At 50.0% G+C, this 24,830-nt stretch overlaps 1 protein-coding gene across 5 annotated transcripts in view; it reads right to left on the minus strand.

The window, feature by feature from the left end:
- TCF3 (transcription factor 3) overlaps nucleotides 1–23,575 on the minus strand; it is a 103,536-nt gene extending 79,961 nt beyond the window's left edge. For 4 of the 5 annotated variants that reach the window (XM_043989532.1, XM_043989549.1, XM_043989541.1 and 1 more), the window contains exons 1-3: nucleotides 22,549–22,822; nucleotides 19,026–19,145; nucleotides 7,428–7,500 (exon numbers count right to left, since the gene is read on the minus strand). In XM_043989532.1, the coding sequence (XP_043845467.1) occupies nucleotides 7,428–7,500; nucleotides 19,026–19,097 (145 nt within the window). In that variant the 5' untranslated portion in view covers nucleotides 19,098–19,145; nucleotides 22,549–22,822. Of the gene's footprint in view, nucleotides 1–7,427; nucleotides 7,501–19,025; nucleotides 19,146–22,548; nucleotides 22,823–23,439 lie in introns of those variants that run through there. The other variant, XM_043989524.1, reaches the window with a different exon arrangement.
- Nucleotides 23,576–24,830: the final 1,255 nt, after the last annotated feature.

A 24,830-nucleotide genomic window follows, 5' to 3' on the forward strand; every position in this document is an offset into this window, starting at 1 on the left:
TTTAACTGATTTGGGAGGCTGGCAAAGGTAACGGCTCCCATTTCTTTTTACAACAACCACATATCCCAAACACCTGATGAGTCTTGGGAGAGGTAAGCTGCCTTGCCTGTGGTCACCCGGCTATTACGTCAGCAATTATCATTACCTCCACTTTACTGATGAGGAAATCAAGGCTCCAAGTGAAATAATGAGCTCAACACTCAACACTCTCCACCAGCCATCCCCAGGGACGAGCAGGGAAGGCCAAAGCAAGCCGGGGTAGCTAGGTTTCCCGGAGGGAGACTCTCTTCCTGGAGCTGTGCTATGTATGGGCCGTGCAGAGGGAACATGCCCCACAGCACAGACAGCCCGCCTCCCACCCAGGGGGACACCGGGGACCCAGGGTAAGCCCCACCCTGAGCAGCCAACAGGCCCAGCTGCTCCCAGATGTGGGAGGCCCGGCTTGTAAGAACACAAAAAGCCAGAGCTGTCTCTTGCCTTGGATGGGTGGAGCTTATTTCCCTGGGGCAACAATTTACCAGGGCAGGATTAATGAGAAGTAGAGGTTGGAGGAGGGAAGCAGAAAAATACCTTTTTATAAGGTGCCATTTTGGGGGGGGGGGGGACACTAACCCTGGGCCACGGGCAGAGGGACACCAGAGGAGGAGCTTCTTTCTCAAGGAGGGTCCCAAGATCACGGGGGACACAGGGAGGCCCAGTTTCAGCCCCCTTTTCCTTCCTATCAAACTACAGTAGCAGGGATTGAGTGGGAGGGTGGGGAAGAGGAGGTCCCCATGGTGCCCCAGGAGACAATGCCCATGATGGGTGACGCCCTCTACCAGGAGACAGGATATTTCAGCTCCAGTTCCAGCTTTGTTATGAACTCTGTGTGGCCCTGGCAAGAGGCTTACCCTTTGGGCCTCGCTTTCTCTACTAGTAAAGTGGGAACAATAAAAGCCAGCCCTGCCTACATCACAGGGGCACTTCTAAGAACTCTGGTAGCAGATGGGACAGTACTTGGTCCTAGAAGCCAGAATATCAGAGTTGGGAAGGACCTTAGGACAAAGAATGTCAGAGCTGGGGGCAGGAGGGAGGGGTGGGGCGCAGTGCTTAGAACCCAGGAGGTCAGGGCTGGGAGGGCCCTTGGAATCCAGGATGTCAGGGTTGGGAGGGCCCTTAGAACCCAGGTATTAGAACTTTATGAGTTGCCTTTGAGTCTCTAAGAAGAACCACTGCAATTTGCTGAAATACCAAGGTTTGGGCTGGGACTTTCTTTCAACTTTTGCCTTTAGAACACAGAATATCAGAACTAGAAATAACTTTAGAACCTTTAATGCCAGAACTGGAAGATACCATTGGTGACAACTACAGTTATCCCTTCCCCATCACAGTTTTGACATATTGTGAGTTGGCATAAGAAATCAAACAGGAATTTGGGGGAAGTTTTGCGGAAGCCACAGACAACATGTGAAGGCCAACAGACGACACAGAAAAAAGTTTAGAAACTCAGAAATGCCTAATATATGTACAGTATTGTCTAATATCCACCTAAATTTTAGAATAAGGCACTATAAACACCCCATAAAAGAAAAAGAACAAAAATGCAGGTTTCTTTTCTGGTGTAAAAGTAGGACCAAGGCATTTTAGGCAAATTTTCTAGATCCCAGGGAGTGCTGCACCCCTCATCCCCAAGATGGAGAAGGGATAACTGGAATCTAACCTTTTCATTTTATAGGCTCAGGCAGAGGAAGTGACTTGGTCACAGTCACACAGTGACTGTCATACCCAAGTCTCCCAAGTCTCTTTCCATGCAGCTTCTGTGGTGCCTACATGCCCAGAGATTATCATCATATCCTCTCAGAGAGGTATCACTGAATGGCATCCAAGGGACTGCTGGCCTGGCCTGGCCCAACTCCCACCAGAAACAGTAGAAAATGGCAACAAGCACAACCCACCGTACCACCCTGCCCTGGCCACAGCACTGTCCTGCCATTCTGCTTTCCTTCCTGTGCACTCTGGATCAGCACTGAACATGACAGTGCCTCTCTACTGGGCAGATCGAGATGAGTAAGACACAGTTCTTGTCTGCAATGGAAGATGCACCATGAGAACTGAGTCTTCTCTCTGAGCACTACTGCCTTGAGGGGTCCAGTGGAAAGAAGACCATGCCAGGAGGCATAATTCAAGCACCAGGAAGTGGTACCTGGTCATTTATTAATCGAGTGACCTTGGGCAAGCCACTTCTGTTCCTAGGTCTCAGTGTGCTTATCTGTAGAATGGTGATACTTCCTACTACAGTACAATTTTACAGGATTATCATAAGGAGCAACTGAGATCACCATAAACTTCAAATCATCTGTTATTGCTGTTATTACTATAACTCCTTCCTTCAGCTCTGAGCTCTTGGCCTGGCCAGGGGCTTATCTGTCTATTACCTAGTTCACCTGGCTCTAGAGTAGGGATTCTTAACCCTCCCCAAGTGGAAGGTACGTAGATATCTGAGAATCTGTGAACTGTGATGGGGAAAATCATCTCATCTTTATTTTCACGAGCTTCGGATGGAAATTTAGCATTTTCTTCTATCATGAATGTAGGCAACCCACATGATTCTGAGGATACCAGAGGTTTTTTACCAGACTGACCGCCAAAGGGGTCCAGGACGAAGAAATGATCACAACCCACTGGGGTCAGAGGGCAAAACCGTAAGTAGGTAGAGGTAGGAAAGTCATCACAAGGCCAAGCAGAAAGAGAGGTACACCCTGGGACCAGAAGATCAATGCACCCCTCCCTGTCACCTTTGACCTCTTCTTCTAAGTCTCCCTGATAGGAGCCAACCAATATTCTAGGATTATTCTTATTCAATATCCTAAGAAAGATGCCAATATGCAAATATTCTAAGACCCTGAGTCTTACAGATGCTCTTCATAGCTTGATTATAGATTAAGGGAGGGGTCTATGTGTGTGTATGTGGGGGGATGTATGTGTATGTGTCTGTCTTTGGTGGGATGGGGTAGGTGGCAAAGAAAAGGTAACATTTTATTTGTTTGGGTTTTTTTGTTTGTTTGTTTTGTTTTTTTGCAGGGCAATGGGGGTTAAGTGACTTGCCCAGGGTCACACAGCTAGTAAGTGTCAAGTGTCTGAGGCCGGATTTGAACTCAGGTGCTCCTGAATCCAGGGCCAGTGCTTTATCCACTGTGCCATCTAGCCGCCCCCCAAAAAGTAACATTTTAAAAAGCAGTATTTTGTGCCCAAGATTTGTGCCAGCCTTTCCAGAGTACCCCCGGGGCTCTCCCATTGCACTCCACTCTGCTTTTCTCTCCCTTATACAAACTATGGCCTTGCTGCCCTGGTGATAGGGAAATGTCTCCCAGAGTCACCCATCACTGAGCTTCTGAAGCTCCAGGCTGAGATGGGAAGCTGTGCTTACTGTTTGGAAGGGGAGCAGGAAATGGAAGACCCTGACCCCAAGGAGAAGCAACAAGGCCATGCTTCTTTCTTCCTTCAGCCAATCTCCAAATGCGTGACGGAAACTCCTTTCTTCTGTGGGCTTCTTGGGGAGCTCCCATGATCCCCTCACCTCCCTCTGCACAATGGAACTTCTCTGGTTGGTCTAAAGCCTTCTGCAGAGTAAGGACGCTCAGCAGAAGGAAAGAATGCTACCTGGCAGGTGGCAAACACCCCTTACTCTAGGCAGCAAACAGGCAGTTTTCTCTACCTCTTCCTTCCCAGAGAACAGGAGGGAAGAAACAGAAAGAGCATAGAAGACTTGGGTTCAATTCCCCAAATTCCCAACTCTGATACTATCTACATGACCTTGCACAAGTCACCCCCCCCAAAACAACAACACCCTCTTTGGGCCTCAGTTTCCCTTACTATAAAATGAGAGTTGCATTTGGGTTCCTTTACGGTGCCTCCAAACTTTAAATCTGTATTCCTCGGGGCGCCTGGGTGGCACAGTGGATAAAGCACTGGCCCTGAAGTCAGGAGGACCTGAGTTCAAATCCGGCCTCAGACACTTAACACTTACTAGCTGTGTGACCTTGGGCAAGTCACTTAACCCCAATTGCCTCACTAAAAAAAAAAAATAAAATAAAATCTGCATTCCTCTCAGAGTTCTAAGACCCTTTCAGACCCTGAGATTCTATGATCCCAAGGTGTCAAAGCCAAGAAATCTTCCGCTATTCACTTCCACCTAGAGCTCTAAGGCTAAGCTTGGAGGAAGGGCGTTGGGGGACATGAGGCTCTCCAGGGGCCCACAGTAGGGCTCTGAGGGCTGGTGGGGAGCAGGCCCACAGAGAGGCATTTTTATGAACTTAGCCAAAGGCCTCGTTCTGATCAAAGGGAGGCCTTCCACAGTAACCCTTCATCACACACTCCTGCGAAATTCAGGGAACGGGGCAAATACAACAGGAAGTGGGACGACCACAAAGTCCCAGCAAAGGGAAACATCACCTGGGGCTGGAGCCCCCAGACTTTCTCAGGCCAAGATCAGTTCCAATCTCACCTTCAGCAGACGTTCCCAGGACTCCCCATTGCTGCTGCCTCTCCCACTGAGACTATCTCCCATTTCCACTGTCAAGAGCCTGCACGCCTAGGGAATTCCAGGCTGTTCCCCATTAGTACATGACCTCCTCAAGGTCCTCTTCCTTTTCTTAATTAATGACTAGCACTAAGAACCTTGGAACTCTAACCTGTCAGGACCAGGGGGGATCCTGGTATTGCTTACCACAGGGAGAATGAGATAAACCCAGAGAATACACAAAGAGGGATAGGATCTTTGGGACCTCCTTGGGTTTGGATGCCAGCATCAAATCAACACCTATTGGGGCAGCTAGGTGGAGCAGTGGATAGAGCACCGACCCTGGAGTTGGGAGGACCTGAGTTCAAATCTGGCCTCAGACACTTGACACTTACTAGCTGTGTGACCCTGGGCAAGTCACTTAATCCCAATTGCCTCACCAAAAAGAAAAAAACAAATCAACACCTACTAGATTAGACGAGTCACAGCCTCCTGTGAAGTCTCAATTTTTCACTTCTCTAAAATGGGCATAATCACCTTTAGGCCACAAGGTAGTTGTGGGCAAAAGACTTGGTGAGTTTCAGCGATCTGAAGGGTTATTAATTCAGGGGGTCAAGCAGCTTGTCTAAAATCTTACAGGTGGGGGGGGGACAGCTAGGTGGCACAGTGGATAAAGCACCGGCCTTGAATTCAGGAGGACCTGAGTTCAAATCCAGCCTCAAACACTTGACACTTACTAGTTGTGTAACCCTGGGCAAATCACTTAATTCCTCATTGCCTTACAAAAAAAAAGAAAAAAAAAGAAATGAAATAAAATCATCCAGGTAGAAAAGCAGCAGAACGGGGATTCAAATTCAAGTCTGGACTCCCAATCCTGTATCAGGCTGGGTTCCCCAAGGGGGCAGTGTCATTTATGAGTAGTCAGGGCTAAAACACAGGTCTCCCAATGGTTAGCCGGCTGGCCCACCACCTTCCCCTGAGGCCATGCTGACCTAATGGCTCCCTAATGTGGCCTGAGAGCTTTTACCCAGCCTGGGCCAGGGGCACAGAAAATCCAGCCAGCCAACTCAGCCCTCCAAACCAACTGCAGGGGCAGGACAAAGCTGTGCTCTATCACAGCCAGAAGCTTAGAATCCACAGTATCAGAACTGCAAGGAAACTTAGAACATAGGTCAGAGCTGGGACGGACCTTAAAACACAAAATATCCCAGCTGGGAGGGGCCTTAGAATAAGTCATCAAGGATGGAAGGGCTCTTAGAACACAGGGTGTCTGAGCTGGGAGGGGCCTTAGAACACAGGATGTCAGAGTTAGGAGGGCCCTTAGAACCTAGAATGTCTGAGCTGGGAGGGCCCTTAGGATATGGAATCAACTAGCTAAAGCACTTGTTTTACTATCAGGGAAACTGAAGCTCACTCACTTTATTGCTCTCTCAAGTCCCCTACTTGCTGCAGGAATCCCTTCCACAATAGCCCTGAGCACAACATACCACTTCCAATGTCTCTATGATGAACTCCTCTGTTCTATGAGCTCTAGCTTGTCAACACATCTCCTACAGCGTGATGCCTAGACCAGAACATGATATTCCAGCCAGGGTATGACCAGCGTTTAGGACATTTCTCATGTACTGTATTCCTACTAGCTCACCCTAAGTTTATATTAGCTTCATAAAAAAATTTTAAAGCAGACAAACCTTATAAGTAACTCATTCTAGGGTCAAGGTGCACTTAGACCCCCAGATCCTTATTTAAAAAAAAAAAAACACCTCTTCCAAAAGAAACGTTAACCAGGCCAACCAGCTTTCTACTCATCTGGTTCTGCTTCATTCAGATTTCTGCATCTACCTGCAGCATTTTGCATTTATCCCTGTCCAGGCTCCAGGTGTTTAATTCCTTCTGAAGTCTACTCTGTTTTCAAGATTCCCCACTTCCCAAAGCCCACACATTATAGACATTTCCCCATCTACAAACAGCACACAGGGAGGAATCCGTTCTTTCACAGGACTCCCCCCATCTCCATTCTTGTTCCATAACCTATGACAGCACCAATGGCGACAAAAACAAATGGGGTGGCAGCTAGGTGGTAGAGTGGATAAAGCACTGGCCCTGGATTCGGGAGGACCTGAGTTCAAATCCAGCCTCAGACACTTGACACTAACTAGCTGTGTGACCCTGGGCAAGTCACTGAACCCTCATTACCATATGCAAAACCAAAACAAAACAAACAAAAAAAAGAAATATTTAAGGGGACAGATAGGTGGCGCAGTGGATAGAGCACTGGCCCTGGATTCAGGAGGACCTGAGTTCAAATGTGGCCTCAGACACTTGACACTTACTAGCTGTGTGACCCTGGGCAAGTCACTTAACCCCAATTGCCTCACAAAACAAACAAACAAAAAAAAGCCAAAAACGAATGGGGCTTTGAGATCTGACTTGTGTCTTTTCATTCCATTGAAGCCCTGATCCACAGGCAGAGAAAATGGTCCCTAGGACAATCTTCCCCCCTCCATGTCAACTCCTTCACCCCAAAGGAACAATTTTCCAAGAGCCCCTGCAAAGACACCTTGGGATCACTTGGCAGGGGACCAGGGAGGAGCCACTTATCCAAGGCTGAAGTGGGTGGCAATTTCCCAGGGAGGGCCCAGTTTCCCCAGGAGGAAGCCACAAGATTCCTTGCTTTCACCTTGTTCCTTCACTGATCTCTCCTCCCCCCCACCCCCACCCCCCACTTAAAAAGTTGTTCCAGGAGTTGAGAGCTCCCAGTCCTTCTCATCTCTATGTCATCAGACAGCCAGAGACCAGGGGGTGGAAAAGACAGGACAGAGTAACAGTAACTCCAAGCAAGAAGCTTGCTTGAGGGCAGGACAATAGTACACATTTTGGTTTATTTCAATATCTGACGAAACTATAAGAGTAAAAAAAATCACAATACCTGAGCCTCCAAACTGAGTGCTGGTCAACGTGGTGGGCCTGGACTTTCCATTAGCCACTGGTAGCGGGAACATCTAGAAAACAGAGTGACAGAGGCATAGAGGGATAGAAAGAGATAGAGGATGTAGGGAAAAAAAGAAAAAAAATTGGGGTGAGATTTTGTGTTATAGATAAAATTAATAATTCATTTTCAATTCTATGTTGAAATGGCTTCTTGGTATACAGTGTAAAATATGCTCATTACCACTCTAAGTATAACTACAAACACATACATTCATACTTAAAGGATATGTGATTTGGCACTAGTACCCCATTTCACTAATGCACACCACAATATTTCTGTAGTCGCTTAAGTCAAATTGGAGAATTGGTTCCCTTGGAGAGCAACCTTTCCTCCTGGTTAGTTAACAGTTGAATAAATCAGGGAATGTTTCACTCACTATTTTTTATATGCTTTCTTCCCTAAACCTTTATGTCCCTGTACTCTACATATTCTTGCATCTTTCTATGCAGTCCTTCTTCCTATTGCTGTCTCCTGAACATCATGAGATTTTGTTGTATGGAGTGGGACTTAACTTTTGGTATGGGGGTAGGGGAAGAACATCCAAAAAAAATCTTTTCAACCTGGCGCTGATTTTTTGTTTGTTTGTTTTGTTTTGCGGGGCAATGGGGGTTAAGTGACTTGCCCAAGGTCACACAGATAGTAAGTGTCAAGTGGCTGATTCTGGATTTGAACTCAGGTACTCCTGAATCCAGGGCCGGTGCTTTATCCACTGCGCCACCTAGCTGCCCCCAACCTGGCGCTGATTTTTTAAAGAAAACTATACCATTGAACCTTGGAGCCCCAAAGTACTATAGACTCAAACCGCTCATCGGGGAAACTTGAGCACAGAAAAGACTTGCCTGATGCTTCCTAGCAAAATCAGTAGCAGAGCTGGGTCCAGAGCCTCTAGCCCAGGTCTGCATCCAAAGAGAGAGAGATGCTAGGGATTATGGCTGAGTCTAAGGGGCCTCACTTCCTCTTGTATTCATGGCCCTGAGGTATGAGTCATGGAAAGCCAGTAGAGGATGGTCAATGATTCTGATTCCTACTAGAGAACCAATGTCATGCCAGACTAATGGAATATCCCTTTTCCTGACAGGATTACTAGACCAATGGGGAATAGCCCAGCACTCCTGATTTTCAACAAGGCACTGTGACTCAGGATCAACTTATGGGCAAGACGGACAGATGTGGACCAAATAATAGCAGTGGGGTAGATTCAGAACCAGTTAAACAGTAGGACCCAACGAGAAGTCATTAATAGGTCAATGCCAGAGCAACTAGGTGATGCAGTGGTTACAGCACTGGCCCTGGAGTCAGGAGGACCTGAGTTCAAATCCGATCTCAGACACTTGACACTTACTAGCTATGTGACCCTGGGCAAGTCACTTAACCCTCATTGCCTCATCCCCCCCCCCCAAATACTTTACAAATAGGTCAATGCCAATTGAGAAGGAAGTCTCTAGTGCTCCACTCCTAGGGATGTGTCCTTGGCAGTGAGCCATCTAAATATTTTAATCCACAACAATGAGGCCAGTAATAAGCATTTATTAAGTTCCTGCTGTGTCAGACACATCAGCACCTTTTACATATATTTGCATTTGATCCTCACAACCACCTAGGGAGGTAGGTGCTATTATGACCCCCCATTTTACAGATGAGAAAACTGAGGCACATTAAAATTAAGTGATTTGCCCAAGGTCACACAGGCTGAATTTGAACTCAGGTCTCACTGACTCCAGGCCTGGTGCTCCATCTTGTGTGTCACCTAGCTGTTGTCCTCTAGAATGGATAGGCTAACTTTAAATAAAGTAACATTTAATAGGCAGACATGTAAAGTCCTATACTTGGATTCGATCAACTGGCCACACCCAGAAAGGGGAAGGCATGGCCTGACAAGAGTTCCCATGAAAAAGATCAGGGAGTGTTAATGGTCCCCATGCTTCCTAAGCCAACCATGAGATATAGCCATTATATGGTTATTGCTATAGAGTGTGTGTGTGTGTGTGTGTGTGTGAGAGAGAGAGAAGTGTAATGGAGGGGCATTTAGGAAACTGGTCTGGTAGACCAAAGTAGAGAGTTTGTTCATCTAAAGGAAGGGAAGAAGAGAAGGCAGCTCTCAAGTCAGAAGGGAGCTCAGAGCTAAGTGCCTGGCACCCAAGGAGTAGAGGGGCTAGGTGAGATCTGAACGCAGGTCTTCTGATGTGACTGGAAAAGGAGACTGGGGCCAAACTAGGCAGGGGCAGGAAAGGGGCGGGGAGTGGCTTCTCAGAGTCACTAAAGGGGTCTGAGTAGGAGGAGGAGAGGAGTGTTGAGGTTTGTACAGGGGGCATCGCAGGGGAGGGGGCAGGAAGCGTGTGTGTGTGTGTGTGTGTGTGTGTGTGTGTGTGTGTGTGTGTGTGTGAGATAGAGAGAGAGAGAATAGAAAGAGAGAGAGAGAGAGAGAGAGAAAGAGAATAGAAAGCTGCCGTAGAAACCCAGCAGAGAGATGAACCCTGGACAAGCCTGTCTCCCATTCTCCCTTTATTCCTTGTCTCCTGGTACCTGAAAAAAAAAAACAAAAAACAAAAAAACAAAAAAACCCTGCCCGGGTATTTTAGTTCCTCAAAGATTTAGCAGATTAGCAGCATTAAAAAAAATCCTAACAAGAGAGAAATCAGCCCATCCCTCTGGGGCTGGGATCCCTCTTCCAAAAAGCAGCTGCTTCTGCTCCCTCCTAGAAGAGAAGGGGCCCCAGTGGGGTCTCTGCTTTCTGCAAACAGGATAAGGCCTGAGCCATCACTGGAGAAGAGGACCTCTGAGGGGTGTAAGGAAGCTCCTCCTACCGAAGCCAATCACCCCTTTCTCTGCAACTTGTAGTCTCAAGAGAGCTGCCGACAGCATGTAGATGTTAAGTGACTTACCCAAGGTCACACACACACACACACACACACACAGAGCCAGTATTGGTGAGAGGCAGGACTTGAACCCAGATCTTTTTTGGCTCTAAGGCCATTCCTGTGTCTGCTAAGGCCATGATTTTCCCACTCTCAGTGGAAAAGCTCTCACTTAGGGAGCTTTAAGATTTGCAAAGTGATTCCCATACATTACTTAATGGACTCTAAACATCATGGAGTTTTAGGCACTAAAGGCATCCTGTTATCCTCATTTCACAAAGGAGAAGCCTGAAGATCAGAGAGGACCAGTGATTTGCCCAGAGTTACACAGTGTGAGGGGGAGGATGCAAACCCAGTTCCTCTTGACTGCCAAGCCCATCACGCTTTCTACTAAGGGCACTGGAGATGAAATCTGACAGTGAGAGTTGGTTAGTGAGAGAGACACCTCAGCTATGTCTTCTCCTCAGGGGGGAGGTCACACCCCCAAAGCCATCGAAAGCCTCTGGGCTCCAGCTCCAGACTCAGTGGGCTACGCCCCCCTCCCTGCTGTGGGTGCCAGCCTGCTTCAGCAATGGCCTGCTTTTAAGCCTATGCCCCTGCTGGGAGTGGCTACATTCCTGCCCACCTCTAAGTCTGATCGGGTGTGGAAAGGTGACTCCAAGTCCTCCAAGAAGACTAAAAGATCATTCTTCTCCAATGCTTTAAGGTTCTCCCAATACCCATTTCACAGGAGGCCAAACGTCAGGGGACTTGCCCAGGGTCACACAAGACTGGTACAGTGGTAAAAGCGCTGGAGCTAGGGGCAGCTAGGTGGTGCAGTGGATAGAGCACCGGCTTTGAATTCAGGAGGACCCGAGTTCAAATCCAGCCTCAGACACATAACACTTACTAGCTGTGTGACCCTGGGCAAGTCACTTAACCCCAACTGCCTCACTTTAAAAAAAAAAAAAGGGGGGGGAAGCTAGGTGGCGCAGTGGATAGAGCACCGGCCCTGGAGTCAGGAGTACCTGAGTTCAAATTCGGCCTCAGACACTTAACACATACTTATTAGCTGTGTGACCCTGGGCAAGTCACTTAACCCCAACTGCCTCACTAAAAAAAAAAAAAAAAAAAAAAAAAAGCACTGGAGCTGGAGGCAGGAGACCTCTGCTCTGTTCTGTGGGATTTCTTACAAGTCTCTTCTCAACTCTGGGAATCAGTTTCCTAATATGTAAAATGGGAGGTAAAGTGGGGAAGGGGGTGCACTAGATGAGGAGCTCTTATTCTGGGTTCTTATAAACGTTAATTTTTTAAGATGATAACTTCAAAACACTTGATCTTCTTTGAAAAATCCTATGAATTTTGCATTTAAAAACCATATTCTGAGGAGTCCGTGCATAGGCTTCACCAGATGCACACCCAAAAGGGTACAGGCCAAAGAAGGTGAAAAGTCCCTGGCCCCAATGCTCTCTAAAGTCTTCTCTGCCTTGGAAAGCCCAAGATCCTGTGAGACCGCTAGCTACCACCCACGAGCCCAGGATCTGACCACCCAGGCCCTTGAGGAAGGGGCTCTTCTAGCACTCCTCAGTCCACACAGCAGAGTAGTCCCCTCTGTCCTCTGGGAGGGCAGGGGTGGCACTTCACATTGGGGTGCCCTCCCTCCTCATCCCTTGAGCCTGGCCAGGAGGAAATAGTGACTGACCAATTGAAAGAAGTGCCGTGACTCTTATATAGCCCAAAAGGCAACAGGTGATGGTATCAAGGGTCCTAGAGCAAAAATTGGGAGACCTGGGTCCCTGACCTCATTCATTTTCTCACACACACACAGAGGGATGGCTGATCTTGGGTAAATCACCTCCTCTCTCTGAGCTTCACTTCTCCCCACTATAAAACGATGGGCTTGGGAACCAGATGATCTCTAAAGGCCTTCCCAGCTCTGACATCTATTTAAAGCTTCCCCAGGCTCTGCCATTCACTGTTCTGATGTGCTTTCCAGCTATTACATCCAGTATTCTAAGGTTCCTGCCCACCAACTCTGACACTGTTCTAAGGAACCTCCTAGCCCTGACAGTTGGGGTTCTCAGGGCCTCCCCACTTCTGACCTTCTGGGTTTTCAGGACCCTCCCAGTCCTGACATTCTCTGTTCTTAGGGTCAAATAACCTAGTCTGAAATCTATCACTGTGGAAACCTGACCAAGTTATTTCCCAGCTGAAGGTTCCTGCCTCCCAGTTCAGGGATCTCTCAACTGTACTCCATGTGATTTGGGGTACGGCCTTCTACCCATGGTTAAAAAGCAGGAAACGTTGTGCCTCAGGCTTCCTCCTGTACTTTGGGACAGCTTAGCTCCAGAATTCAGTAACTGGAAGGAAGTTAAACAGGCCCAATTCAACGTCTCCATTTTACAGATGGGGGCGTCACTTGCCCAAGGTTACAGGGCAAGGCAGAGCCAGGACTAGAAGGCAGGCCTCTAGACTCTGAGGCCAAGCCTTTCCACAATGTAGCACTGCATCCCTGAAACGGAGCCCTGGCTGTTGGCACCTCAGAGGTGCTAGCGCGTAGAAAAGAGTTCAGATGAATGAACCCGAGTTCACTGAGCATCGTCTCCTGTTTTGTCTCGCTGGCGGCCCTTTCTTTTGGGTACGCTTTCTGCTTTGGGGGCTTCCACCCCCTTGCTATTTATAGACCTGCTTTACAACCCCTCTGCCCACCCACACATCTCCTAGGGGCGGTCCTGGAAGACACCCAGGCCCCCCATTCTGGGATCCCTCCCCCTACCTCCTGATAGACACAAGAGTTCTTCCTTCCCCTCTCCCTCTGCTTTGTGGCAGGAGATGGGCTGTGAGGCCCCCAGCTGACGTGTCATTTCTCACACACACACACACACACACATCAAAAAAACAACTTCTCCCCCTCCCCCTCCCTCCCAGCCTTCCTCTGCTCTGTTCTGCTCTGAGGGGTAGGAAAGGAAGAGGAAGGGGTGGGTGTTGGGGTGCCATCTCTACCCCTGCCTGTCTGTCTTCAAAACCATACTCTGCCTCTCCATATCTTCCTTCCAAATTTTCATATCCTAACATGTGGAAATTGGGTTCAGCAGAAAAAGCCATAAGTTGGGGACTCAGGAACCCACCTTCTAAGTTTCAGTTTTGTTACTAATAAGAACAGGTACCATATCATTCTTTTTTCAGAAACAAGAAGAATAAGGATCAGAGAAGTTAAGTGATTTGCCTGGAGCCACATAGTAAATATCAGAGGCCAAGTTCTTTCTGACTCCCAAGTCCAACACTCTACTATCCTAAGTAATGGTTTACAAAGCACTTTCCATATAGTATCTCATCTAATCATCACAACAACCCTGGTGAGAGGTAGCTTCTAACTTCTGTGTGGTTGAGGACATATCATCTTGCCTCTCAGTCTCAGTTTTGCCATCTGCAGAATGAAAGTCACACTAGAGGGCTCTTCTCCCCTCTAACGTCGAACATTCTGTGTTCTATGGTCCCTTCTGGCTCTGACAATCTATGAGGCTACACTGTTTTTAACTTAAAGGACCAAGGACAAAGAATACACCTACCAGCTTTATTTTACTGGTCTGAGGCTCAAATGTCGCTAAGGACTGAGGAAAAGAAGTAGACTCTTGGTGGGACCTGGCCAGTGTTTGGGGCCCCTGACCACCCCTGGTAGGGCTCCAAGCCAGTGATCTCGGCAAACCATGCCTGTTATGGGCTGATGCCCTGGGACATTTCAGTTTGACAAAACAACTCTGAAAAGAAACCCAAATTACTGAAGCACAGAAAAAAAAACTAAAAACTGCCTTAAAAATACCACTCGCCTTTCCGGAGGCCAAGTAGAGTTGGTTCTCCTTGTCAGTTGTTTTCTGAGAAAAGGAGTGTGTTCCATGGAGTTTTAAAAAATGTTTGGGGTTTAACTGGATTTAATTTGAAAAATGAGGAAAGGGTCCTGGATTCTATTTCCAGTTCTGCCACTGACCTCCTGTGCGACCTTGGCCAAGTCACTTCCATGCTCCACACTTACCCAGGTGTTAGTTTCTTTCTCTATAAAATGGAGATGTTTAAAAAGTAATGCTTAAACATCAGTCATGTGTGGAGCTCTGTGCTAAGATATGAAAGAAAGGAAGAGATGGCCGGAGCCTTCAAGGTTCTTACAGAAGCAAAGAAGTACGGCGGACTTAAGCCAGAAATTGCTATAAAAAGAGGCGGTGGGAGATAGAGGCAAGAGCCCTGAGTTGGGTGGCACAAGACCTTGATTTACATCCTCCATTATGATGCCCTCATTTCCTCAACTAAAAAACACAAGCGGATTGTACTGGGTAGTCTAATGATACTGACAGTGAAGCCGCTGTGTCTAAAGAGTTTTGTGTTCATTCTGTAGTGTACCCTCACAACCACCTGGGAGGCAGGTGCTCCAGTCATCATCATTCTCATGTGGCAGCTAGGTGGCACCATGAATGAATCAGGGACTGGAATCAGGAAGATCTGAGTTCAAATTCAGCCTCAGAAACCTACTGTGTAACCTTGGGCAAGGGACTTCCCCTCTGACAGCCTCAGTTTCCTCATTTGTAAAATGGGGATAATAATAATAACATCTCCCTCCCAGGGTTGTTGTGAGGTTCAAATGACAATATTTGTAAAGTGCTTTGCAAACCTCCAAGTGGTATATCAATGCCACTTGTACTTCAGATGAAGAAGCAGGTTCAGAAAGGTTATGGGGTTTGCCCAGGGTTGAAGAGCTAGTAAATAGTCTCCCTGACTCCCGGGTGGACCACTCTCAATGCACATTATCTGCAAGCCCATTCCTGGGATACTGGGTGCTGATCTGTTCTGTCATATAGCTTCACTATATGTATGACCTTAGGCAAGTTATTTCTCTTTCATCAAGACTCTGGTGGAGAGCGGAGCTAGGAATGTTCTCTCCCTTTAATAGATAGATGAATCTAGGCCTTTCTCTCTCTCTTTATCAAATTCTTATTCTCCTTAATAAATGCTTAAAAGTCTAAACTCTTGCTAAAGCTTATAATTTATTGGCGACCACTCATTAGATATTTTAGACAGACTAGCTAGAATTTTAGCCCCTTACGCAAGCCTCCCTCTCTCAGGGGGCTCTGTAGGATCAAACAAGACATCACACTGGATACATTTGTTTAGAAAACTCCAAAGCCCTCCTTGATACAAATCTGGGCTTTTACCGACCCCCCTCCCACTGGATCTACTCCAGGGTCTCCCTGTTGCCTCCAGGCTCAAATATGCAACCTCCTGAAGCCCTCCAGAAATATGTATAACATAGCTGTACATATATAACCTATATCTGATTGGGAAGGGAAGGGAGAGAGAAAAATTGTGGAACTCAAGATCTTACAAAAATAGGGGAAAAAAAATAAAAATACTATTTAAAATTTTTTTAAAAACCAAAATCTCAAGGCCTTCCAGAAGCTGGCCCCTTCCTATCTTTCCAGTTTTCTAACATCTTTCTCTGCCCTGTACCTACTCTTTCATGCATGACACTGGCCTCCTGGATGGGCTTCACATAAGACACACCATCTCTATGCTCTCAGACTCTTCCCTGGATGTACCCCCATGCTTGAAACATTCCTTTCTCCCCGTCCCGGATCCTCCATAATGCTAGTGCTTCCCTCTATCGACTACCCCAATTTATTCTGCCTAGATTATATCTTATTTGTCCACAACTAGTTGCACGTTGTCCACCCCCCCCCCACCCCCCCAACTTAGACTGGGAGTTCCTTGAGGGCAAGGACTGTCTTTTGCCTTGCTCTGTATCTCCAGGGCTTCACAGAGTACCTGACACATAGTAGGTGCTTAATAAAAGCTATTTGGCGGACTGGCAGAAATCGTGCCAAACAGATTATTCTCTGATCCTTTACACCACTGGACATCTTCCAATGTAGTAAGAAAAAAACTGACTGGACCTGGAATCAAGATCTGAGTTCAGATCTTGCCTTATTCCTTCTGTGAAGACTGATGGTGGGGGTTGGGATGGGGCAATTTGGAGAGCATAGTTCAGGAGAGCTCCCAGACCCAATAATAATAGTAATGGCTAACATTTAAGTAGCCTTCAAAAGTTTGCAAAGTACTTTATGTTTATTATCTCATTTGAGCCTCCCACCTACCCTGGGAGCTGCTGGTGGTGTTCAATTGTGTCCAACCCTTCATGACCCCATTTGAGGTTTTCTTGGCAGAGATACTGGAGCTGTTTGTCATTTCCTTCTCCAGCTCATTTTACAGGTGAGGAAATTGAAGCAAACAGGTTTAAAGGACTTGCCCAGGGTCACACCACCACTAAGGGTCTGAGGATGGATTTGAACTCAGGGAGCTGAGTTTTCCTGACTCCAGGCCTGATGCTTTATGCATTGCACCACCTAACTGCCCATGGGAGGTAGAAATTCTTATTTCCATTTTACAGATTAAGACACTGGGAGTAAACAGAGGTAAAATTACTTGCCCAGGGTCACACTGATAGGAAGCACTTGAGGACAAATTTGACCTCAGGTCTCCCTGAAGCCAGGGCCAGTGCTCTGTTCACCTCAACCTCAAAGCCATTTGGGCAGCCAAGCTAAGACTTGAACCCTGATCTTTAGACTCCAGTGATCTTTCCATGATACCACATTGCCTTTGTTACAGATGGGGAACCTGAAGAACAGGTCAACGGACTTGCCTCCATCATCCAGCTAGTAAAGTCTGTGTTGAAATCACTATCAGTAATAAGAACGCCTGACATCTATACAGTTGTGTTTTCGGAAGGGGGGGGGGGCGGGATTTGGGAGGAAATCAAGGTTAAGTGGCTTGCCCAGGGTCACACATCTATTAAGTGACTGAGGCCAGATTTGAACTCAGGTCCTCCTTTTTATTCACTGTGCCAGCTAGTTACCTCCTCATTTATATAGTTCATAAGGTTTCTAAGATGCTTCATACCATCAGTTGTCATCTCAACCTCCTAACAATCCTATGAATTAGGGTTTGTTTTCTCCCATTTTATGGATGGAGAAACTGAGGCTCAGGTAGGACAAGTCACTGTCCCATATTCACAGAACAAGGAAGATCTCAAGCCAGGTCTCTGTGGTGCCTCACTCAGTCCTGCTATGCCAGGCTGATCCTACCAGGTGGGCCAGCCAGGATGCAGGGATTGACCAATGGAATGGCCAGTGTGTCAACAGATCAGGGGGGCAAAGGGGGCTGGAAAAGGGCAGTGGAACCAAACCCCAGGCCACTAGTACCCACCTTGTCTCGCTTCCAACCAGGCCTGCCTCCCTTCAGACTGCTCAGTTAGTCAATAAGCACTTAGTTCCTACTGTGTGGGGCAGCTAGGTGGTGCAGTAGATAAAGCACCAGCCCTGGATTCAGGAGGACCTTAGTTCAAATCCAGTCTCAGACACTTGGCACTTACTAGCTGTGTGACCCTGGGCAAGTCACTTAATCCTCATTGCTCCACCCAAAAAAATTGAGTATGAGTTCCTACTGTGTGCCAGACATTGGACTAAGTGCTGAAGATACAAAGAAAGGCCAAAGACACGCCCTGCCTCTCCAAGGGGAGACAGCAAGCAAATCTCTCTGCACAAGGCAGAAATATGCAACAGGGGACAGACCCTGAGGAGAGCTTCATGCAGAAGATGTTCTCTTTCTGAAAGGAGCAGCCTCTGCTGAACCTCCAATGCCTCCTACTTGAAGGCAGTGACCTGGTGAAAAGAACCTGGATTTGGGGAAACTGGGGGAAGGAAGAGACACAGGTTTTGATCCCAGTTCTGCCAATATTTTGCCAAAATGACCTTGGCCAAATCATTCCACTTCCTCTTCATCTCCATTTTCCCAAAACTAAAGTTCTTAACCTGGGGTCCATGAACTCAAAAATAAAATAAAATTTGCTAACTTGCATTTCAATAGAATTGATTTCCATTGTAACTGTAGGTATTTTCTTTTTTGCATCTGCTAACCTTGTTCTGAAAAGGAGCCCATCTATGGGCTTCCCAAGGGGTGCAGGGCCAAAAAGAGGTTAAGCATCCCTGGATGAGCAGATCTCTCCAAGGGCCCTCCCAGCTCCAAAGCTGAGGACCTTTCCTCACCCAGGACACACACTCCTCTGCCCACACCCTAACTAGGAGTTTGACAGTCTTTTATTGGGGGGAATAGGGACAGTGAATTTCTTGACTAAACAGCTTTTCTCCTTGAACCCTGAACTGACTGGAGTCTGCAAACAGCCTGTGGGTGAGGGAGGGGCAGAGGTGAGAAAGGCAGCAGGAGGCCCTCAGGAGCAGCCTCTGAGAAGAGGGAACAGCAGCCCTCAGCTATATTTGGCTTGCAGGGGACAGGACACTTGAGGTCTTTACTGGGATGGAACAACATCGAGGGCAGTGGGTGTTGCTCAGAGTTGAAACAATCAAGTTCTCCCCACAAGAAGTTGACTTTTCTCTCCCTGTGTCTTGTCTTGCCCTGGTCCCTGTGGAGGCCATGCCCACTTGCCCCCATTCCTTCCTCCTCTCCGAGAGGGGCTGGGGAGGGAGGGAATCGTTAGGAGCCGGTTTCTACATCTGGCAAGTGAAAAGGGACAGTGAGCAGGGAAGGCCCCAGGGCCTTCTCCACCACAGATCCAGGGCAGAGGCCTGAGAAGTTGGGGGAGGGGGAGGGACAGGACAATCAGGTCCTCGGGCCCTTTAAACAGCCCCCAAAGACTGCTTACCATGCTGAAGTCTAGCAAGTCACTGAGTTCTTTGTCTGTCCCGACTGCAGCCATCCTGTGCTGCTGATTCATACTCCCACAGACTCAACAGCGGCAACAGCTCCGGAGGGCCTGGAGACACTGTGGGGGATGGGAGGGGGAGGGACAGAAGAGATATACACATGTGTCCGATGGGGGGGAGAGGTGCACAAACGCAAGAAGGGGGAGAGATTGAATAGTGAGGAGAGAAACAGACACAGAGGGTAGGGCCAAGGGAGGCAGAAAGGCAGATTGGGTGAGAGGGGGAGAGAGAGAGAGAGAGAGAGAGAGAGAATGACATGCACAGAGACAGAGATGTGAATCAAGGCCACACACGAGGAGGGGGGAGGACAGGAGAACAACATAGATGGGGAGAGACATACCCACAGAGAGGGGGGGAAAGAGACAGAACCACAGAAAAGGGAGAAAGACAGAAGAGGAGGGGAGAAGGGGGGAAGACCCAGAGAGAGGAGGGAGAGAGAGACAAGAGAGGGAGAGAGACCCAAAGAGAGGAGGGGGAGAGACATAACACAGAGAAGGGAGGAGGAGACACACATACCCAGAGATAAGAGGAGGGGAGAGAGAAGTCCACAGAATCGGGGAGAAGAGACAGATCCAGAGAGCAAGGGGGAGGATAGAAAGAGACCCATACAGAAAGAGGAGGGAGATAACACAGAGCAAAGGGCAGGGGAAGAGACCCACAGAGAAAAGGGGGAGAAGACATAAACCCCAGAGGAGAGGAGAGACATAGATAATGGGGGGGGGGGGACACAGATCCAGAAAGGGTATGTGTGTGTGTGGGGGGGGGTGTGGTAGAGACAAAAATCCACAGAGAGGGGGTAGAGACACACAGGGGAGAGATACAGACCCAAAGAAAGGTAGGGGGAGGAGGGGGGGAACAGAAGAGGGGGAAGGCAGGGGGAGAGAGAGAGAGCACAGAGCTTTTAATGAAGAAGGCTGAACTCCGGAGGGTGGGGGCGTTGACAGATGAATGTTTTGTAAACGCTAAAAACCCTGGCAAATCCTTCCCATCTCAAAGGGGCCCCTGGCCGGCTGGGGGCCAGTGCACATGGCGCCCCGGGCGCTGAACAAGTTCCCCATTCAGGTTCACACTCGGATGTTTGTTTTGGGGGCTGCCAGCCTCCCAGCTCTGCTGGGGGTGAAGGGGGGGGGAGAGGCGACCAACCAATGAGGAAAGGAGAAGAGGGAGGAAAAATATGGGCTACTCGACATCCAGGGTGGAGGGCCAGTTATCGCCTTTGGGGGATCTTAAAGGGCCAGCTGGGCCCTTCCCCCTCTTAAAGGGCCAGCCCACCAGGCACTAAACAATGCAGGGACACCCAACCACCACTAATTTAATTCCCCAAACTCTCAGGAGCAGAGAGATCCAACTATAAAAATAAGAACTGTAGGTATGGGCTTTCCATCCGGAAATGAGAAGCAGAATTATTGAGGGGGGGCGCCCCGGCAACTAAGGCTGCTTTCCACTCCAGGATCCCGCCGGCAGACGCTAGGGTGGGGGTGGGGGGAACCGGGACGTGCACTGCAGAACTCACTTTGCACCTACGGCTTGGGCTCAAAGGTGGGGGGTGGGGTGGAAATCGAAATTTCTCCCCCTTCTCCGGGTGGCCCCCAGCGCCAGATGTCAAGACGCATTTCAATGAAGTGCACAACACACAAGCGCGCGCGCGCACGCACACACCCCGAAAAAAAAAGTTAAAAAAAAAAAATCAAACGAGTAAAACTCGGCTCCTCCCCCCCCCCCACTTCGGTGGGGGAGGGGAAAGGGTACACGAGAATTTAAAGCGGGTATAGAGTAGCACCTAGCATACAGCCGGCGCTTAATAAATATTTGTTGAGTTGAATATGCTCCTCCCCTAGAAAACAACAAAAGCCAATAAAGGCTTTTTATTTAAGGTAACTTGGGAAATAATTGCTCCCCTTCCTCGCCAGGCAGTCCTCGACTCTCCCCAAGGGTCCCCCGGGGGAGGATACCCGCACAAAAACAAGAAAGGGAGGGAGAAGGGGGTTGCGTGTGGGGTGGGGACGGAGAAGGGGGGCGTGGTGTGGGGAGAACTATCCACCTGACTTCGGCTTAGGGAAAAGAAAATGGGGGGCCATTGCCCCTGCCCCCCCCAAAATCTCCTGAGATGTCTTTTTAAATTAACACCCCACTCCAGGCGCGAAACGTAAAGGAGAAACTGACCTTTTCCACCTAGTCCAGAAAAAGCCGTAACTTCATGAATGAGAATAATAACTTTTCTCTCCCCAACCCCCTCTCAAAAGCTAACTTGGAGTAGCTCAAGGGAAAGGGGGGGTCGGGGTGGTGGTGGAACTGACTAGGATGGGGGGGGGGAGAGAGAACAAGTGAAATCGATGAGCTCAGACAGCGGCTGCCAGTCTCTTTCCTCCCCCCCCCACTCCCCCACCCCCGACCTCGGCCAGGGCACGGGGAGCCCGAGCGGTGGGGGATCCCTTTGAAGCCCACGGAGCGGCCGGGGCGTGTTATGCCTCAATCTGAAATCATTCACAGCAGTTTTGCCGCCGCATGCCAGCGGAGAAAGCCTTTCCCCGAGTTAACGCGGAGCAGATGTTCCACCGTACCCCTCCCCACCCCCGCACCCCCCTCCCTTCTCACCCCCCACCCCATGTACTTCAACCTGAGACACCAGTTAGGAGAGGCACCTTCTTGCCTTCAGACAAAAGGGCTTCCCCCCCCACTCCCCCGGCCTGTTCCCAAACTCTGGGCCGGGGCCTGCAAATGCCAGCTCTTGGATTCCGCCTCCCCCATCCCACCCCCCCCCCGCCCCACTTACACACTCACTCCACCAGGGGCAGGCCCCGCTTAGGGGCTCTGGGGGAAGGGGAGGAGGGTGGGGGAGAAAGAACACGAGCCCCAGCCAAGCCAACCAAACTTTGAAGAACAGACCAAGTTGGAGCGTCCCGTCCCGTTCTCCAACGCCTCCCCCCCACCATCCCAGTCTCTAAAGTTCAGCAAACTGTATGCACATTTGGGGACGAAAGAGGACCATAGGGTAAAGGGTGTAGGGGATCGGCCTTTCAGAGTACCCCGTACTCTCCCTCCTCACCTTTATAAAAAAAGGGGGGGGGGACCCAGCCTCTCCCTCCCGGCCCTTTAAACTTGGCTAGCAGAACAATGAGTCCCCTCCAGCTGCCGCCTCCACCCCTCCCCCCAACCAGTGCCCCAAAGCTAGTCCCCAGGAAGCCACGGGGGCCAGACAGCAAGACTGGCCGAGGAAAGGGGGGAGCATTCTGCCCCACAACCTCCTCCACCTTCCCAAAGCACCATGCGTCCCCCCAAACTTCCTCCCCTGGAAAGAGAACTAAGCCCAACTTTGTCGCGGCTCCGGTCCGGGGTGCCGACACAAAGCCCTTGGGAGGGGGCGAAGAAGCCCCCAGCGCGGTGCGGCGCGCCCCCACCCCACTTCTACCCAGTCGTTCCCCCCCCCATCCCCCCCGCCCCAGGCCGGCGCAGGCTGTTTACCTTCTCGGTAAGAAATCGCATCCGGCGGGCGGGAAGCTGCGAGCCAGGGTCGCGAGGGTCGGGGGCATGAAACAGCAGCGGAGACGGCGGCGGCGGCAGCGGCGTCCCCCCAACACCGCCCGCCCGCCCGGTCCTGCACCAGCCCGGCTCCTCGGGCCCGGAGGCGGCGTGGACAAAAGCGGCGGGGTCTGGCCGGGCGGGCTTCCCCGAGCCCCCCGCCGCCGCCCCGCGGCCCCGCGGGCGGCTGCTTCCCAACGACTCGCGCGTGGGCGCCTCGTCCCCTTCTCTGTCCCCCTTCCCCCCCCAGCCCCTCGGCCGCCCCCTTGCTCCGTAGCTCGCGGGCGCCTTGGGCCCCGCAAGGCAGCGGCGCGCGGGGCTCCCGGGCCGCGTTCCAAGCGCCGCTACAATGTATCCGCCCTGGCCGCCGCCGCTGCCGCCGGCGCGCGCTCACATCCGAGCCCTCCGGAACCCCGGGGCTCCGCTACAATTGTAACCACTTCATCTTCCTGCGGCAGGAGACATGTTCCAACCCTTCCCCCCCCCCACCCCCCAGCCGCCCCCACCTCCACCTCTCCCTCCCAGTCTCCGTCCCCTCCCCCTTCCACATTGTCACCGCTCCGCCTCGGATCCCCCCCGCTCCTCCCACCCCCTTCGTATCCTTCCGCCGTCGCTGTCCAGCGGCCCCGTGAGCGGGCAGGCGGACAGTAGTGAGACCGGGCTTCGGGGTGGATGGCCCCGGGGGCCCTTGGAGGGCGCGAACTCCTAGCGCTATAAGAGCGCTTTTCCATGATAGTCGGAGAAAGGAGGGGGAATTTTGCGAAAGCAGGGAGAATTTCCCTCCCCCTAAATTAAAAAAAAAAACCCACAAGTGATTTTTAGAAGACTCCCTACCCCTCTCTTTTGGGCTTCTTTAAAAACTCCTTGTGTCTGTTATTCGGCTGGTTCCCTGGCCCTCCGTCTCTGAACCCGTTCCTGCCATGAGCTCCCTGGAAGAGTGGAAGAGGGGAGAGGGTATCGAGATGATGACCGGGAAAGACCAGAGAACCTGTGTGGGGCCCGGGAGGGGGAAAAGGAGAGCCAGGCCGGGGCGGGGAGGGGTGGGGGGGGGCAGTGCGGGAAGTGGACTATGTTTCTTAGCGGAGGAGCACGTGTGAGTCTAGATTTAGCAAGAGGGAGGGAGAGAGGAAGAAGGAGGCATGACGACACAGGGAGGACCAAGAGATGGAATGATAAGCCCGCAGGGCATCATCCAACGAGAGGGTGCGCCGAACGTGATTGACAGTCCGATTGACTAGTCCTATGCAGGGTACCGCCTCCATTCCTCTTTTCTCCCTCCTCTCCCCTCCCCTTCTCTCTCTTCCCCTCCTCTCCCCTCCCTTGGCCCGGCCCGTCCGGGCCCCGCCTTCCTTGCTCTGCCCAGCGCCCACTGTGGAGGCCGGACTTTCTGAAGCGAGAGGCCGCGAGAAGCGGTTAGGGGGTGGGTTAGTGGGTTGGTTTTTTTTGTATGTGTGTTGTTTGTTTCTGCTTTTGGGTTCTCGTCTCCCTCCCGCACGCAAGCTTCCGAGCCGCTTGCTTTACGTTGGTCTAGGCTTTGCATGGAGGAGGGGGCGGGCCTGGGGCTCATTTGCAAAGTGTCCCTGGAGGGAAGGGGAGCCATTTGCCTGGGGACGGGGGGGGGGGGGGGGGGGGGGTGCAGACCCGGCCAGGAGGAAGGGAATGAAGCCCAGAGAACCACTTTACACTTTTCTATCTGTCTCTCTGGGGACTCCATGGAAGGGATCTAGAGCCACTGGACAGAGGAGCAGAACGAGGCCCAGGGAGGGCCCTGAGGTCACAGGTCACTGAAAGAGTTAGTGACCGAGTCAGAAGAAGGACTTAGGTGTCCTGCCCTCCACTCCAGGGCTTCTTCCAGGGCATTACCTCTCCCTGTGTGATTCTGTGACTCTGGCTCAGTTTGTTAATTGAATTTTGTCTGACTCTAAAGTGGGGATTGGCCTCCTGTGGAGTTGCTGGATTGTAGAATTAGAACTTCAGAGCAGGAAAAATAATCAGGCACATTTCTCTTGCACTTTTGGGTTTACAAAATGTTTTCCACAACAACCAGCTGGAATGGAGGTGTGCAGTTTGGTTCCTTTTTAATTTTTTTAGTTTGGTTACATTTTAAAAGGAACTTAGGATACAGAACGTTGGGTCTGGGTGAAATCTTAGCACAGTGTCTGGAACATAGATTGTGTTGTTGAATGAATTATTGAACATTAAAAATAGAATTTCCGAACTCAGAG

The sequence above is a fragment of the Dromiciops gliroides genome, chromosome 1, assembly GCF_019393635.1.
Source record: "Dromiciops gliroides isolate mDroGli1 chromosome 1, mDroGli1.pri, whole genome shotgun sequence".
Lineage (NCBI taxonomy): Eukaryota > Metazoa > Chordata > Mammalia > Microbiotheria > Microbiotheriidae > Dromiciops > Dromiciops gliroides.